At 42.9% G+C, this 19,719-nt stretch overlaps 1 protein-coding gene across 1 annotated transcript in view; it reads right to left on the reverse strand.

Moving 5' to 3' along the window:
- Positions 1 to 19,719, reverse strand: part of INTU (inturned planar cell polarity protein) — a 438,220-nt gene that overhangs the window by 251,441 nt on the left and 167,060 nt on the right. The window contains exon 3 of the mRNA XM_086962184.1: positions 8,379 to 8,464. Coding sequence (XP_086818310.1) covers positions 8,379 to 8,464 — 86 coding nt within the window. The remainder of the gene's footprint in view (positions 1 to 8,378; positions 8,465 to 19,719) is intronic.

Raw genomic sequence — 19,719 nt, forward strand, 5'->3', positions numbered from 1 at the left:
TGGAGATGCTGAAGCATACCCTGTATGCGCATTGGGCAGATAGTGATTCTGTTTTTACAATGCTCGGAGGTAGCCAACTTGGACTCATTGCCTTGATCAGGACTAATGAATGAAGCAGAGGCGTCTGGAGCCCATTGATTCATTGTGAGCGGTGGTAGGTGTGAAGGTCTCTCTAGTGGTTTGGATCTCCTCTGATGGGAGGCCTAAGCTAAGCGATGGAGAGTCGGAGCAGTAATTGCTGCGACACAATGCGCAAGTGTCTGTCACTTCATGTTGTCGTTACCCACCATATTCCCCTAGTGAGACTTGCGCAGGACTAACGGTCACCCGATTTCAGATCATATATCCGGCTCGGTGCTCATCAACAACCTCATAAGCGGACATTTTATAAAATAATTTCCTGGGGCTGTTTAGGGGAAGGAACGTAAGGATTCCTGGTGGGAAAGAAATTGAAAACGACTGACCCCGTTTCCTTCTAATTTGTGAGACAGGGCGCACGGATATTAATAACATCCATATACTTTGTCTAAATATGTTTGAGCTTCCTGGAGTCTGTCTGGGACTGCACTGGTGTACTGATTTGTTTCAGCCTAGAAATGCGTGTTCCCTGAATTGTGCTGTTGGGCCTGTATGTGTCTGGTGTTGGTGATTTGAAAGGGGTGGGTGGCTGAATGTGTGTAAATGGACACTTGTAATTGGGCGTGCATATGTGGGTCTGTACTGGCCATTTGTCTACGTGTTACTGTTTGAGGGAATATTTAACCCAGGCTAAAACGGAAGTAAAGTAGCTTCTAGTACAAGTGTAATGGGTATCTGAAAAAGAAACGCACACCAGATACACCTGTGAGGGATATTCACAGTCTAGTTCCCGGTGTGAGTGCTACCATGAGGGAGCCTTTGTAATGAACTCTGAGGCCTGGTATGAGGGAACGTCACAGTTTCATCTACTATTTGTGAGACATAATGTGCTCAGAATGCCTTTTGAAAATGTTTATAAAACATGGTACAAATCAATGGTCATATGCTAAGTAACAATGACTTGTTGTCATCAACTTGTACTTGTCTTCCAAAAAAATGTATTTGAGATGTATAAGTTAAACCCTACCTGTAGCATATTGTTCCTATATATGGTATTGCCACTTCTCTTAGCAAACGGGGCTATTACATAACAAGATGGCCATGATGGATGCTAAACTTTTAAAAAAAATCTTTTCGGGGAAACCTATGTTTATATTTCTACTTTTTACAAAGTATTAGAGAGTAGTCCTATTCTAGTTGAAACCATACACCACACAAAATCAGTCCCCCAATTTAGTTTTTGCCTCATTTGGCTGCTATACTATGCCTTAAATATTGGTTGAGATTGATTGAGCACCCTAGAAACTATCTACATAGATAGGGATGCCCAGTGTTATAGTTTGCGCATATACACATTTGAGAGCAAGGATCTTTGTTAAGTAGTTGATAGATATTTATATTTTTATAAAATGATACAAACTATGTGATTTAAATTAATACTAGTGTTATTTCACGCCTCTTCGTTTGGACTTCAAATAGGCTTAGTAACTACAGGGATAAATACACTGCTGCTGTGTCTGATTAGGCATTGGTCCTATCTAGAATGGCCGTCGCGATTATGCCCAAACTAAAATGGCTGCCGCGAATAGATCCTTCTCTGAGTATCGCTGCTTAGGTTTCGTTTGTCTCTCTATACTATCTGATGTAATTTATTATAATCCGGCCACGCACTGGGGATCCCCACATAAGTAGTTTTGACCATATGAAGCTTATTTAGCCCCTTTTTCTCATAACACTTTTGCCCAAACCAAGATGTCCGCCGCGGGTGGATTACTACATTGAGTACACTTGCTACAAACGCGTGTTAATTCACTAAGATCAGCGTAGTAGGCCACGTTTTACTCGACCTCAGGACGCTTTCATGGTAATAGCGTTTACTCAAGACAATACCAGCAATACTATCTCTGGTCTAGAACGGGAATCCGTTCTGACACAACATGGCGGCCGTAAAGCTTCGCTTGATGGTTTAACACATAAACCTAGCACTTACACAACATGGCCGCTGTTGAAGTCGCCGATCTCATTGACAGATCCAAACCAGGTGTGGGTAATTAGGGATAGTTGAGGCTAGTATATAAACCCAGCAAAAATCACCAGTATTCTGCCGGTACCTGACGGAGGAGGACGTCGTTTTGCACGCTGATTTAGGAACCAGGGGATGCTATAGCTCACTTTATTAAGGTAAGAGGGAGACTTATATAGATTAGATATGGGTTTTTTTTTATCAGAGATCTTGAATCCCATAGATAGCCTTGGGTAAACAATAATGGTATTCTTATCAAATTAATACAATGGATATATTTGTTTATCCGTTTCTCTCTTAAGTTATGTTGATATAGGAAAAAGATTTCTTTTAATGAGATGCTAGATCTAAATAGGAAGCTTTTCAAGGCCTCTTTTTTCACTTAAATGTTGCTTTTCTTTTTTCTTTTGATCCCCTTAGAGTGCCCAAGCAGGAGGATCATTATATATTTCCCCCACAACAAGTAAATAATAGTAGGTAAGTTAGACATGCTGCACAGCACACATTTATTGAGATGTAGATATTTACTGTAATTGGTTTGCCACACAATGGCACTCTAGATAGGGGCGGCCAGGTGATGCAATCCTAGGTCACTTTTCCGTACACTTAGGACAAAATAATGTTTATTTTGTCCGTTTTCTTGCTTTATATAGACGACAGACAGAATTCCCATTCTACGTTCTCTACCCTGGTTCCAGCATTATTGGATTATTACCTTCACTTTGATGTAAGTGTTATGATCCTGACCGTTGCTTATATTCAAATAACTGGCTATTCCATTATGAATGGTTTATTATCTCTAATATAATATAAGCTTTATGGAAGTGTTATTATTATGCTCGCTGTTCATATTCAATTAACTGGCAATTCCCCTTATAAACCAAGAAGGTATTAGCTTTTCTTAGCTGTTACTTAGGAGATTTTCTAAAAAACTTTGTTTATCCCATAGGAGGCCTGTATGCACAATATTGAAATACCTCTCATTACGTGTGTGATTTGGCTGAACTTGACTACGAATAGACATACACCGCCTATTTATAAGAACTGATCTGCCAGAACAGAATCCTCCACGGAGATTTGTTTTTTAAACAGGGTAGGTCATAGGTTTCACTTGTAACCAACTGCAGTTATTGGAATCTTCAGTGTCTCTTAGAGTGCCTTTCTTATTAGTTGGCTTCTAGTTATCCTCTCAGTAATGATTTTTCATCAATCATTCCTAGATGCCACTTGTACCACAATAGAACGCTACGGACACACTTACGCATCCCTTAACGACGGGAGAAGATCCAAGAACATCATCTTTAGTGACTATTTTTGGTATGTTTCCATCTTGTGCTAATATCTTTTCTTGACAGCTCCCGACCACCCTTGCTTTTGACCTTTCTAAGTTGGGGCTCTCACTTCTTAATATTCATGATGATCTACAAATCTATGAGGTGGGGGCGACAGAACATAGAGGGACATGCCTATATGGAGAACAATATGAAATAACCTAGAATAGGCCGTTTTTTACGCTAGCACTTGCCTTTTTATGATAGCAATGATATAGAATGATAATGTGGCAATGGAGAATTACAATTGTGAGTTGGGGTTACTTGTAAACGTAACACAAGAGCTCAACAAATGACGTTTATTTGTAATTACAGACAGGGATAAAATTGTGTTTCAAAATGCGTTGTTCAATTCAATCAAGCCAGTTTTTCCCAATTTGTGTTGGCATTTCGGATATAAGCTTTGTACTAGTTTTAATCTTGTGATGGACTGTTTATGAAGCCTGGCATTTTCTGTATGAGCTTAGTTGCTTCTTTTTAATGTAAGTTTTAATTGTATGTCTTTGTATATTGTCTTTTTTGTAACAGCCCTGAAGAAGTCCCAAGAGGACGAAACGCGTCGGCTGTAGATCCTGTGTATATCTTACATTTTCAACTGAATTGAATAAAAGAACTTTCAAGAATACAAGTAATAGCTGATGTGATCATTTCTGTTGACCTTATCAGAGTTAACAGTCTCTGAAAACGTTGAAGTGGTGCACCTTTACCTTTTTCAAATAACGTCACAGTTTAGTCCAGAGTGCTGGGCATTCAGTGCGGACAGGCAGGAGCTTAATGTGGAGTGGCAGACTGGTTCAGAGCCTAGACGGGCAGCATGCATCTCCAACATCGAGGATGAGATTCGCACGCAAAAGGATGGTATTTCAGGACAAAGGCCATGGGCAGATTTAAGGCACCGGTCTACAAGTTTGGGGGTGGCTATTCACATGAGCGGCCACCTATCTAATTGTGTTTTCTTTGTACACATACCTCAGCCTATGCCCACTTGCAGGCAAAGTACCATGAAACTTATTACAAAGTTATAACAAGGCACCGGAGACAATCATCCGGCTGACGGGGGGCGCTGCGGGGAGTAGGGGACTGGAGGCCGGCGACGGAGACTGCAGGGGACGGGAGGGGAGACGGAAGGCAGAGAGAGAGAGGGCGGAAAGCTGGGAGCGAGCGGAGAACTGCAGGTTGGACAGCAATGGGTAGATCTGAGAGAGCCTGCTGGGGACGGGAGGGTAGCGGGAGGAGGGAGACTGGATGGAGGCGAGCTGGGAGTGAGAGTGCAGGGAGGTGGGAGGTTACAGGGCAGAGGAGCGCGCAGGACGAGAAGCGCCGAGAGGGAGCCTGCCGGAGCAGGGAGCTACGGACTGGGAGGACGGGTGAGAGCGAAAGGGAGTAGGGAGGTGGGAGTCTGCAGGGGCTGAGAGGGAGGCTGCAAGGTGACTGAAGAGGCGACCTCACAGGGGACGGGTTGGTGCAGGCTAGACGGTGGGAAAAATGGCAGACTCAAGCTTTGGATATTTTTCGGATTTGGGGGCGTGGTTTTGCTGTCCTGAGTGATGGATGACGTCACTGTCTAAAGAACAGCAAAAATGACGCCCCCAAATCCGAAAAAGACGGAGCCTATTCAGAGGGACGGCTCTCTCCTCCAATGGCTGGCCTCCGTTTAGGAAGCCAGCCAATGGGAGAGAGCCAAAATTAGAGGCGGGATAAAGAGCCCCTCTAAGAAACATAAGATCTCTCTACTTCCGGTTCTGCTGAACCGGATAGTACCTCGACCTAAAAAAGGATTTAATGAACAGAACAGAAATAAGCGGGCTACATTTACCGCAGACCACATGTAACTGACTGAGTTGACTCTCCTTTCTATCACTAGAGATGGTTACCCTTGCATATTTAAATCCCGATTTTGTCAGCGAGATTGTTGCGCGGGACAACGTATAGCTCATCAAAGTGTAAGATCTATATCGGTGTGATCTATACAGCTTTTAGGATATAATTGTTGGGTCCTCACTCACAGGTACCACACGTGGCTTACTTTATCACCAGACCAACGTCCTACTCACCTAGTGTGGGTGGGCGGGCTCAACGCGTTTGTAAGCAGAGCGCTTCATCTATTGAGTAGGGATTGTGCTTAAGAATAAAATTGCCTGCCAGATCCAATTGCGTTTTATTCTATTGGTCCTTTGGCAAGGTTGAAAACAATGCAATGTCAAAAGGGTGCAGTGGCCCAATACATCTGTAGCAGACATGTTTCAGCCATTTTAAATGCCTTCGTGGGTCAGTTGGCTTTCTTTAGGGCCGTTAAGTATAATTATCCCTTTACCTAATGGTTGATTTTTGCAGTCCTTAATACACGCTTTCATAAATGTATGTGGTACAAAACATGCATGCAACTTATACAGACCTTAAAATTGGACTCCTTCCTTCCTTGTGGTCTAAAATGGCCTAAATTTCAGTTAGGCTCCGTAAGGTTATCGGATGGGACCGTCCTTGTAGTCACACTTTCGTCAAAGGACCGGATCCGTGTCCTCACCTATTTGGCTTCCCGTAACCCTGGATGTAGATCTTACACTTTGATAATATATACTTTGAGCCACGCAACAATCTCATAGACAAAAGTAATTTATACAAATTTTGGAAGGCCGAGGGTTCCAACCCAACATATGCTTCTCACTCCTAAGTGGTGACCTAAGTTAACTCTCCACCTGCAATGCAAATGCTGGGGCTGCTGAGTACCATTTCAGCCTAGTATTTCTTCCTCCTCCGGCCTCTCTTTTAACCACCTTACACTTTCTATCTCCCGATTGCTTGTTTTTTTCATACCTCCTTTCTCCCTTCCTCCCAATTTTCCTATTCTCTACTCCTTCTTTCACCTTTTCTGCCTTTATCTCTCTGACTCTGGGTCAATGTCTGATGATGAAAAATAGGTCTAGGTTCCTGACCAGGAGAGCAGCATCACACCAACTGCAACCACATACCCAAAATAAACAATGCTTACCTGTTCTATCATATGAAACCAGATGACATGAATGGCGAAAAAACCATTAGGTCATTCTTAAAAAGAATGAGAATTGAAAGCGATGACAGTTGCACCGCAGATTTCAGTTTTACATTAGTACACCTTCTTTAACCAAGAAAAAACTGAAATCTAATGTCAGCTTCTGGGACGCCAGCCTCAAAATTAATAATAAACCATGCACAGGTTGACAGATTCGCTGACAGTAAGAATGTTAACGCTGCTTTACAATTATGTCAACCACTTCAAAACAGTAGTTGGAATGTGAACACCAAGCCAAATGCATGCTACAAAAAAACAACAGAGAATAAATGTATAAACTTGTCACACTTAATTCTCAGTTTTTTTGTTTTTTTAAATCAGAATTACATTAGATGCTAATACGATCTGTACAGCACATAGGCAGGTTGTGGCAGCTTTACAAAATTATTTAATAATACTGACCACCATATAACCAGCTTTCAGTCTTTCAACGTTCATCTGCGTAAGTTTTTAAGAACAGCTTATTACCCCCAAATAAGAAGAAAATGAAGTCCGGATTGTGATTTTTTTTCCGTCTCGGCGCAGGAAATAGAACACATTTACTCTGGAAAGCACAATATTTAGAGGTGCATTTCCAGAAAGGGTGGGCACGAACATGGGGGTGCAGTCGGGAACGGCGTCGTCATGAGAAGCAGTGACGGCGACATTCACCCAGTGCACAAGCAATTATTTTAAAGAATCTACCCCAAAGAACTCGGGAAGAACATTTCTATAATAAGGATCTTTTGCTTTACTTTACTGGTCACAATGAGATGCGCTCTAAAATAGCTTAGGGTGTTAGGACAACTGTTGTAGACGTGTATGTTTAGCCAGCAACTCTCAGGATATAATACTGGTATGATAGATCATGTTGTTAATGCACTTGGTTAAGAGATCTGGGTGTACAATCGTTGATCAGAAGTTTTAATCTTCACGACGTAGCTGAAAGCGTTAATACAACTGTTGCAGGGCGAAGTGATCTGCAAGTCAGAGATTTGGGTTTTAGTAGTTCGTATAGCTCAGTCAACCAGTGCGTTTGTGAAAGAAATCTTCATGTAATCTGCAGGTCAAAGGTGCAATGAAAGTAAAATAGCTCAATGGGTTGTGAGTTTGCTGCAAATATCAATGTGTAAAATGATAAACACGTGTAAATCCTTACAGATTTAAACTAGGTCTTTTAGTCTTCTACCATGATAGAATGAGCACCACTTACTTGGGTAGGATTGAAGAAAAATTCCAGAAATAATACCTTTTTAGCGTGGGCTACAAAAATGGGAATTATTAATATAATTAAACACATAGAAAGAAATCATATGAAAATAAAACACTTTCACATTTTTGTTTATAGCCAGGGAAATGTGTATCTTTGCTTCTCGTGATGGGCTTCTGAGCATGCAGAGATATGGGGATGTCCACCTTGGCTGTCTTTAACTTCACACACCTGCTCCTAGTCCTGGCAGAAACCAGTAAAAGCGAATTACGGTTTGTCCTTGACGTGATTGATTGGAAGGTGGGCGGAGGTGCAGGAAGGACACTCCAATGCCCTTCCAGGCTGCTGGATCCTGCCAAGCAAAGCACAGCACAGACTGCATGTGCCTGAGCGGTGCTGCATGCGTTCTGACAAAAGCAACAAAAAGAACAGATGATGGGCGGAATTCTGACCAAATCAAACATTCACCCCAGTCACAGATCTGGGTTTAATCCATTGTCTTTTTGCACACCTCGCCACCCCAGTTTGGACCCAGCCATACGCAAATCAGTCTTGACCATGTGCCTCATGGAAAACAGTTCAGGTCGAACTGCCAACAAACAGACAATCCAGTATCGTTCCATTGACATTCAAAGTCTACATAAAGCTTGCTTCACAAATCTAATTAAAACAATGCTGAAAATGAGATTTAAAAAATGACAAATATACCTGCATTGGGCCAGGGACACAAGACAAAACCCTTTCAATGTTCTCAGAGTTCACTTCAACATCATTTACAGCAACAAGAGCATCACCTACAGGGAAGAATAAACAAGAGTAAGGGGAGTAAGTCAGATTTGTTTTCTTTCAGCTACTATATATAGCGCAAACCTAGCTTAAGAGAGCAGTAGAGCACTTTACTCGAAAACATGAGGTGTTGTGCACAAAACAATAATTGGTGGGCAAAGTAGAATGAGTTTTAAAATGGAACATACGATGTCACTGAGAGTTGGGGCAGAGGAGGGGGGATGTCCTTTACGTGGGGCTATATTACATAGCATATTATACGGCTAGTATGTACATTGCTGGTGCATACGTGATTTTGTATGAAATAATTAGACATACTTGGATAGTATTATACATATTTACCACTCAATCTATTTCCTATAAAAGCATCATGCATTTGCCTGACAGAGGTGCAACCATGCTGTGAAGAAACCTGGATGCACATATCTAATCATTACAAAAGTATTACAAAAGAAGATGTAAACATGACAATTTAAACTTTTTATTAAAACAGCTTTACCAAATTGAACTTTTCAAAGGTCATGTAGTACATTACCTCTACTCCCACCAACGAAACACACAAGCATTAGCAAAGAAAACAGATGTGCCTTTTTCAATAATGAAAATTTTTCCTTCCGTGATAAATTTACAAACCGACCACTCCCTTTTGCACAGGAACTTGTTAAAAACTCTTGAAAAGACGAAGATTGAGTTTGACTTGCTACAGTAGGCTACAGGCACTCATGGCGACCCTTTGTCCTGTCATGGATGTTGACCAGACTATTTCAAATGGTTCACAACTAATCTTTCTGAAGACAGCAGTTCAAACAAATTGAAATGTTTAGATCCTTACAACTTCCACGAACATGAGGTATCCTCTCAAGTGAGCATTTTCACAGCATGATACCCAACATATATATCATAATGGCCAAGCAAGCCATTGCCATTCAGTAATAATCACCTGCCACCATCAGTGCCTGAATCCTTCAGTTGTGGTTGTCAGTGGCCCACTAAACCCAGCTGAACAGAATCCATTCTCCTGAACAGCCGAGTAGACTAGAAATACAGTTAAGCCTTGTTATCGAGAACTTCTCTCAAACTACATCAAGTGAGAATGTGAATTCATATACACATGCCTTAAGAATTGCTTATATTCTATGAAAATGGTAATCCACATATATGCCTTGACATGTGTTGATATCCTTTATACGTATTTACAAGTTTTGCACAGGCTTCAACCCCACTCAGATATTAGCATTACTGCATATTTACACACATTTTAAAAAAAGAGTTCCCGTTTTTTTATTCTATGTTGTGCTTTGCACATTTTACGTAAACAGTTCCAGTAGACACAGCCTCGTTAACAAGCTGGCACACTGAACCGAGGATTTCAGAAAGTAGCAGAGTCGGCCTTTTGATCATGACACCTGTATCTTCTTATCAAGGCCTTCTCACATTATTCCCATTAAAAAGGCCTGACTCCTGCTCGTTTGTGCCAGGCTGTAGGTTTCTGTTTATAACTTGCATTGAGAAAAAAATCTTCAAATGTACCCACAAAACGCGTGGATTTTATCATTAAAAGGTGCAAATGACCACGGGCGAAGCTCTGGTATGTTGAAGTGGCAATTCGCTTGCGTGTTTTGAATGCTTGCTGGCTATTTTTGCACTAAACACATGTAAAACTTCTATGCAATATCCAAATAATCAGTTTTTTTATATATGTCCCTTAAATTGATTTCTACATGGACTCTGAATTACCCTTCAAGAATCATGTGAACAAAGGGCTTGTTAACAGCTTAGCCTTCCCTGCAGGATCATATTCCCGCCCTCCTCCAGCTTTTGCTCCCACACCGTAAAGCTTTGAGTCCTTCACACATTGAAAGGAGCAATATATTCTCACTGCAGGGGCATCAGTGACTTTCTAAGCAATTCACAATATAGAAGGGCATAGAAGGGGGTCAACTGACCTACACTCCTGCACCCCGGTTTCAATGAAGGATGCTTCTAATCCAGTTATCTTCTTAATCGCAGAGCTTTCGTAGCTCAGCTACGTTATATGATTATATCCCAGCTTAAAACAGCATTACGTTCAAAACGTACTGTATTGTCTGTATCATTTACAAGGAAGTGCGTTAAAAAGACTCTGCTGACAGTGGCTATCCTGCATGACGACAGGATATATACGAAGGACCCACATATCAAACAGAGAACACCAGGTAACCGCTATTCTCTATGTCTGTCCCTAGACAATTTAGCAACTGTGCCATCTCGAAATTCCCCTCCTCCATTTGCCATTTCCGAAAAGAACTTGAGTTCCTTCAAATATAAATTGCAGCAACAAAACTGAATATAGCCGGTTGATGAATAACATGTCAAAAGATTTCACAGAAGAGGATACCCTATGTATTATAGTTGCTAAAGCACACCAAAGAGCAAACATTACACCCAGAAGAAATTATTAGAAACCACAAAGGCAATCGTTCAAATAACCACTTTTCTTAAGGGCAAAGTATGGTATGCCACATAATGGAAAAACAGTATGATAGAAAATATATTACTGCATTCTCTGTGGCAACTAACGTCAAAGATACATTGACCAGAAGTTATCATCTTAGTATAGCACAAATTTGATGGAATCTGTAGAACAGATGAACACCCAAAATCGAGGAAATTACATATTGGATTATGCAAACTGAGTCTTAAGTAATAATAACGTTGTCACCCAAGTGCTCTGTTCTAATGGTCTTAATATTGAGAAGGGGGTTCATTTGTTACATAAATTATTTATATTTTGTTTCTATCATGGGATGTACTTTATGTATAGATCATATACTGGTACATCCAGGGTTGATAGCAAAGTTTCAAATTAGCTAAGTCCCTTGATCGTTTTTATTACTATACATTGAAATAATTTGATTAAATAAACTTAAGAGTTATGCAGGTGGTCCTTTAGGCTACAGACCATCATATATAGGGCTTGCATGTAATGAACTGCAATTATATTGATTAAACTAAACCATCCAACTGAACCTGAACCAACAGACATTGGGCACAGTTCCTCCTAGTCTCCCCGCTATTACTCCTTCCTCCCCTCCCGCCTACGAATTCTTGCAACATTGTTTATGTGTACTGTACCTTACTATGCTCTTGTAACTGATGCAACTTTTAACGCAACAATCCTAAATGTAAAGCGCTCGGATACCCTTTTGGGTCAAGTTTGCTCCAAATAAAACTTTATAAAGAAATGAAAATAAATAAAAACCTGTAAACCGAACACCACACACAACTATGTGCAGGATCTCTAAATTCACAATGGGACTAATTAGGAGTGGGCCTTTTGATAAATGCGGGGGGGGGGCTGGTACATGGGCATAAGTAAGGTTGTTGGATATATCCATTAAGGAAGTACAGGGGAGAGGAGGGCTACAGGAATACCTGAAAGCAGATGACATCAAAAACGGAAGCCAGATGCCATATTTGGGCTCATGGAACACAAGAAGTATCTCCTGTTCCAAACCCCAGTGCATCATACATCAAGGTATCAACTGCTTCTTCTGCGAATTTTGCAAATAACAATTGGTTCCTTCTGCAAGACATCGAAACATCGATTTGGATGCAAAAAAAGTTACTGGGCTAAGCTCACACCAAAGTACACGGCAAACTGCATGGAAACCAATGGAAGTTATCTTCAGCAATTAGAAATCAAATTTGCATGACCAATGGACCTATTGACACAGAACTGTGAATAGAGAGGAAACAAAAAGAAAGCGTAGCTGCCAATTAAACACCAGTAGTAACAATAGAATATCTTGGAACCTTATTATAAAAGGTACTGTTGGAATGTGAAAGTCCCCTGCATGGTATACAGGTGTGTTCCCCTGCCGAATGTGCGACGGCATGTGTATCTGGTATCTCCACTTTTATTTTAGCCCTGGCATCACACTAATCTTGCATGTGCACAGAAGCCCAGGCCCATCACTGACTAAATGAGGTCCAGCCCCGGTCTTGGAGGGGTGCACGAAGAATGCCCTTGTAGTGGACAGAGGTCTACAGTCCCTGTCCTGGGTATAGCACAAAAAGCAGCAGTGATGGTTTGTGTGTCAGGTCACTTTTATCTGAAGCAGTGAGAGAGTGTCCTATTGGCCCTTTCTTGTAAAGTTCCAAAGTTATGTGAAGACCCAAAAACCTTATGCTGACCTCGTTTATGCATTTATATATTGAGCTGGGCCATTCAGTGGAGGAATGACGAGTCTGAAGTTCCTGCTGCTCTTGTGGGCCTCCCATAGATACACCTATCCAAAGAAAGACGGATTACTGGGGTTTTCAAACAGGTTTATAAGTTTGCTGTTTCCAGAAAGGCTGACTCTTGGAAAAACCACAAAAATAACTTTACTGCTGGTGGAGTTGTGCGCTGTTCTTGAAGTGCTCCAAAGAGAAGTTAGCTTTCTTGCCTAACAGCCGTTCAACATTACATGACATAACTGTTAGTGCATCCTGAACTTTTTAAGAAAATCTAGTGGAGTGCAACCAAACATACCAGCTCACTGTCACTGCTGTAGATATGGAGATAGCTAAGGTATTGGACAAGTCCAATACATATTTCCGAATCCGTTTTAAGCATCAATGCAGTCTTGAATCAGTTTAGAAAAAGGAATCTTCATGTAATCTGAGAGGTTTCTTTTTTTTGTCAGATCCACCACTTCCCTTAGGGAGGGAGGAAGCATGGTATTGGCATTGCATAGGGGTATACTACCTAAAGCAAAAGCTTTGCACTTCGAGTCAAGGCGTTTGGACTCACATTCTGATGGTGCTGTAGGAAAAGAGTTGGTGTTCAAATTTGCTCAATGTCCTGAAGGATGAGCCAACAAGAATTTGAAGCTTCAGGACAGGGGTCTATGGCAATTAAGCTATGGAACTGATGTGATACACTTTGATAGACTTAAAGTAGTTCCCTTTTCCAGGTCCACCCCTCTCTGGGTAAACCAATCCAACACTCCAAACCAATTAAACAATATTTTTACACTATGAGAGAGGCACACTAGACAAATCGTTCATCCTTTGTTGGGTTGAAGGTGCAGATAGGGGTCAATCAATCAATCAGTGACACTTATAAAGCGCGCTACATACCCGTAGGGTCTCAAGGCGCTGGGGGGGGCGGGGGGGGGGGGGGGGGAGCCGCTACTGCTCGAACAGCCAGGTCTTCAGCTTCTTCCTGAAGGAGAGGTGGTCTTGGGTCAGGCGTAGGTCGGTCGGGAGGGAGTTCCAGGTCTTGGCGGCCAGGTAGGAGAAGGACCTTCCTCCTGTAGTCGCTCTTCGGATGCGGGGGACGGCGGCGAGGGCGTGGTTGGCTGATCGGAGGTGGCGTTTGGGAGCGTAGAAGTTGACTCGGCTGTTGAGGTAGCTCGGGCCTTGGTCGTGTAGGGCTTTGTGTGCGTGGGTGAGGAGGCGGAAGGTGATTCTTTTGTTGACGGGAAGCCAGTGGAGGTCTCTCAGATGTCCGGAGATGTGGCTGGTTCGTGGGATGTCGAGGATGAGTCTGGCTGAGGCGTTCTGGATCCGCTGGAGTCTCTTCTGGAGCTTGGCGGTGGTACCGGCGTAGAGGGCGTTGCCGTAGTCCAGTCGGCTGGTGACGAGGGCCTGGGTGACGGTCTTCCTGGTCTCGGTGGGGATCCACCAGAAGATCTTCCGTAGCATGCGTAGGATGTTGAAGCACGCCGAGGAGACGTTGTTGACTTGCCTGGTCATGGAGAGGGAGGAGTCCAGGATGAAGCCTAGGTTGCGTGCATGGTCTGTCGGTTTGGGTGCGGTGCCCAGGGCGGGAGGCCACCAGGAGTCGTCCCAGGCGGAGGGTGAGGAGCCCAGGATGAGGACCTCCGTCTTGTCCGAGTTCAGTTTCAGGCGGCTGGTCGTCATCCACTCGGCTACCTCTTTCATCCCTTCGTGCAGGTTGGCTCCGGCGGCGGCGGGGTCGTTGGTCAGGGAGAGGATCAGTTGGGTGTCGTCGGCGTAGGAGATTATGCTGAGGTTGTGTTTGCGTACGATGGCCGCGAGGGGGCTCATGTAGACGTTGAAGAGGGTGGGGCTCAGGGATGATCCTTGGGGGACGCCGCAGATGACTTCGGAGGTCTCTGACTTGTACGGTGGTAGGCGGACTCTCTGTGTTCTTCCGTCGAGGAAGGAGATGATCCATTCCAGCGCCTTGTCCTGGATTCCGATGTTGCTGAGGCGCCGTACTAGGGTGCGGTGGCAGACCGTGTCGAATGCCGCCGAGAGGTCTAGGAGGATGAGGGCCGCTGTTTCTCCATTGTCCATCAGGGCTCGGATGTCATCGGTGGCGGCGATGAGGGCGGTCTCGGTGCTGTGATTGGCTCGGAAGCCGGATCGAGAGGGGTCGAGCGATCCGTTCGTCTCGAGGAAGGCGGCCATCTGCTTGTTGACGGTCATACCTCATATGCTATTGTCGAGAAAGTCCAAGTAAATTCAAACATATTCAGAAAGTCCAGCGGTCATAAAGAATGTTATGCAAATGATAGTTTATCAAGAAGAGGTAATCATTGTTGATTTTATAGCATGGGTAAAGAAAACACAGCCAACACGTTTGTCCCCTAGATGCTGGGACTTCTTCAGGGCATAGAGCTATGAATCAAGTTCAATCCCATCCCAAATTTCAACAGCTAATTCTGTAGCCTCCCATTATGAGTTAAATGCAGCAATCCTTTAATTAATACAGTGGATAGTGTGCTCAAATGTTGCACGAGAGTCCTCTTCATTGTAACCTAATTTGGCGTCCTGATGCTCTGTTAATGTACAATAATGACCTGGGTCTATGGCATCTAGTGATCTGGCTCAGGACGGTCAGGCCCTACATGGGTTTCACTTAGGCAACCAGTACTGGTTCCAATACAGCAATGTTGAAAAGTGGAGGAGACTCAGGAGACAGCGAAGACAACTATGATATATCTGTAAGAATTTTGAATTTAAGTGCTACAGACGCCAGGGGCAACTCAAGTGCCGCCGTTTTTTTCTCTTCAAATATTAACGCCATAGAGTGCTGGATAGTAAAACAGCATTTTTTTTTAATACAGATGAAAAGAGTGTAGATTCGCTTATTGTTCCGAATGTGGATTTTACTTTTTAGAGCAAAGGAATCAGACATGTTTTCTACTCCGATTTCAACACGAATTTTAAACGTTAAAAACTCCAAGTGTTCCAATGTACAATGTTATAATTAAACACATTTCGTGCGAGTTCTACAAAGTTACAGCAAGTTTAAGCAATGTAAGTCAACATAATTACTGAGCACTATAACCAAGCTGGCTACTTAAAACACCAGTCGTTAATAAGCTTAATTTTCATTTTAAAGAAATGCATGTTTAATACCCCGTGCAAGTTTTGCTATTTCAAGAATGTGCCTAGAAAATGAACAAAGGCTAACTATGAAGGTCCGCTCACCACTGAAATCTTACATTTAGCACTTCTGAACATCATGCTCAGAAGACAGTGGTATTTTACGCCTAGTGGTTATGGTAATTCATGGTGAAATCAATACAACGTTCTTTTAGCTTATTAGCCAAGGACGTCAGCAGAAAGCCCCTTATTGTGAGTTTCCGGACGTGAGTCCCCAGGCCTCTGACCTGTTTCTTATTGCTTTGGGAAAACTGTTCCGCAGCACTTGCTTTTCTTGCTATCCTGGTGAGTGAAAATATTAGATACGCATTAGGGAGGCTGAGCAGCGGCCGTTCGTTCAATTTTCAAAACAGCCAAAATTCAGCTTGTGTAAACTGATCATGACGGCAAGTCAAACAAGCACTGACAAACAGGCATGAGAAAAGACAGTGAAACATCACTTGCAAGATACAAGGTATAAGAAAAGAGGTTTTAGTTCACAATAGCACAAAATAATACTCAACATTTGAAAACTCAAACTATCCGGACTAGCTGGTCCACCCTAGAAAATAGCCAAGATTTCTTGATGCCTTTCCCTCAGCCTTAGTCATAGCTACAGTAAGTTCTGCAAGCCGAGCATTCTGCGGAATCATCCCCACTGCTAGGCTGTCTATTCTACCTCCCTCCTTGTCACCACCTGTTTTAGAAGTTTAGCACGGGCGGGCAAAGCCTTTTTCTTCCCTCTATTGGAATCTCCTGGCTTTGCACCTTTGAAAGTGTACAGATATGTTCATTTTTGGGAAATTTCTCAAAACTGAACTCTTCTGCAACTGAAGTGGAGAAGTGTGGCTCAATGGTTAGAGCGGCAGACCCTGATGCAGAGGTCTGGCCCGGGACCAGGGTTCAATTCCCCGCCTCGGCGGGTCTTGGGCTCAAAATTCCACGGACCTGATAATTCTCGCCTCGGTGCCTATTCCAATCATGGAGTCCCACTCTGCAACTCTGGGCAATAGCTTGCTTAATCTCCACAACGGCCCCCACAACGTTAAGAATGCCTGGCCTCCACCTTGGGGGTGCCCAGGAGTGGACACCTTACAGGGAAAGCCAGGATGGGTTCCACAGCGGTATTCGTACAAGCGCCTTGAGACCCTTGCGTGTGAGTAGTGCGCTATACAAGTATACATTTACATTTACATTACATTTACATTCTACTGGTCCTGTGTCCTTACTCCTAAAGCGCGGGGATACGCCTTAGGGGGTGATTCGGGCGCTTTACCAATTCCATCATTCATTCACCATGTTTCAGTAGCCTGGTGTTTTCACAGCAGAATAAGGAAACAAAGCCTTCATGGCCCCATTCTAATTGCGCCCTCTTGCATTGTAAGGGGCAGGTTTGAAAGTTTTGGGCGGAGCTTCTTTTGGTTTCCAGTGCAGCCCTGATTATTTCCTCTCATTCCGAAATGGGGAAATGTAGGGCCTTCAGCAGAACTTGCATCCTCTGCAAATTTCTCCCCAAATCAAAGAGGACATACCTGCATACTAACAGATTTAAAAAAAATGTGTCTACTGACGCACTGAGAAGGTATTTTTAGGGCTGTGCTTTTATCTATCGGCATGAGCTGCAGAGTTTTCAGCACATGGCAGGGTTTGCTCGGTGAAGGCAGAGGCCATCTCTGAAAAAAACTGCATCCTTTAAGGGCAACAAGTTTAACATCATAAGTAAATGCCTACTCGAAGTAACATAAAATAGGAAAATGTAGACTATGTGCCACGCGATTTTTCTGAGCCAGAGGTCCATTGTGTGCTTAGGCGTGCGCCGCACTGAAGCCATAAAAGTTACTTTCTTAGGGTCACACAATTTACCTGTTCAGTCTGGTGAAATCCCGCTCGAACATAGGGCCATATGGATCAAGCCTTTTGTGAATCGCAAAGGCCGAAATTCGCCGAATTTCAGCCTTTGCGAATCGCAAAAGGCTATTTTGCATGATTTGATATGTATGAAACAATCGCACCTAAAGGAATCGCAAATACTTGCGATTCCTTAATTTGCCATAGCATTTAAGGAATCGCAATTTTGCGATTCCTTAAATGTTATGTATGAAGCTTTTAAGCATTGCGATTTCAGGTTTAGAAATCGCAAATTACCACCAACTTGTAGTTGATGGTAATTTGCGATTTCTTGTAAATATACACAATTGTGCATCTGTGAGGGTGGCATATGACGCACATACATGCCCATTGGGCATGTATGTACGCCATATGCACACACATGTAATTTCCAGGGGTGCAGCAGGGTGTCGTTGAGACGCCCCTGCACCCTTGCAATAATTCTCAAATTGCGATTAGCAAATTGCGAATTCGCAATTTGAGAATTATTTGGAAACAATTCCTATGGGCCTCCTGGCCCATAGGAATGCATTGGAGATTATTCCTTAATTGCGAATTCGCAAAATGCGATTTCGCATTTTGCGATTCCTAAATAGCGATTCCTTAAAAATCGCTATTTAGGAATCGCAAAACGGAACCATGATACATATGGCCCATAGTCAAGACTGCTTTGCTGCAAGTTGCATGGCGAAACTGGCTCAAGACCCTCTGAAAGTCTGCTGATGGCCCTAATGGCCACCAGCCCAGGCAAAGACCCTTCCCAATACACTTTGCTCCTCTTCCACCTCCTATTTTCCCGAGAGTTTCTTTTCCCCCGGCCCTTTCGGTTTCCCTTGTTCTCCTCCTTGCCACAGTTTCTCTTCAGCTGCTTCCCTCCAGTTCACTTCCTTGAATCTAAACCTCCTAGTAATCGATCCAGATCCTAAAATCTCACAAATAATACACATTTCACTGGTGCTTTCTACTTATCCCCCATGTGGACTAGCAGATAATTTCAATTTAGCGGCCACTCAATTTAATTCTGCCATTATATAGGCACAAGACACATTAGCTCCTATTAAAGCTTATAAATCAAGCAGGAGACCTACTACCCCTAATAACCCAGAATTAAGGGTAAATAAAAGACTTTGCACTACTTGAAAGTACCTGTCATCGCTCCAAGCTCGAGTCTGACAAAATGGCTTACAGGGTAGCCATTAATGCCGGTCTCAAGAATATTCTTATGTCACGCAGGAGCAATCTCAAGGCACGCACTGAGCGACACAAAGATTCCTCTACTGAAATTTTTAAAATAGTAAAATGATTTACCGATTCCACTGTCTGCGTCCAAGTCATCCCTTCATCCAAACATTGTATAGCACTCTAACTAATCTCTTACATGATAGAATCAGAAACATCTACACGGATTTCTTTACCCAACTGTAGGAAGCTGGCTCTGTATACACTATACCAAAGTAAGGTACAGTCTGCACAGAGTCCAGGGAGTCCCCAAAAGGTATAGCAGAGGCTAAATAAGATAAGTACTAACCACTCTCTGTGTGGTAGTATGGGCTATCAGTTAGGCCTTTCAGGAGGGTGTGTTAAGCATTTATTGTAAAATATACTATCAAATGTAAAACTTTACAAGGAAATGTATTTGTGGTTGAAATTGCAATCGTTACAGGTTTGTATTTACTTTGAAAACAGTTTAAGATACATAGAAATTACTTTTGCACTACTTTTGGATTACATCGACTACTCGAGGTGATATGCCTAGATATCACACTGTGGATCCCACTCTACAAAGGTAAGTAAGACACTTTTAGGTTTAAAGCACAGTTACTTTTCTTTCATACAAAAAAGTTCAACCCTTAGACATTTTTAGGAACAAAACTCGTAACATTGGTTCCTATGGGGAACAGAGGGCTATCGGTTTGCAGGTAAGTAAACAAGGTTCCCCAGGGTTCAGTTAGGCACTCTAATTGCACCACCAGCCACACTCGGGCTGACGGGTGCAGAGTGCAGGGGCCTA

Source organism: Lissotriton vulgaris, chromosome 3_1 (genome assembly GCF_964263255.1).
Source record: "Lissotriton vulgaris chromosome 3_1, aLisVul1.2, whole genome shotgun sequence".
NCBI classification, from domain to species: Eukaryota; Metazoa; Chordata; class Amphibia; order Caudata; family Salamandridae; genus Lissotriton; species Lissotriton vulgaris.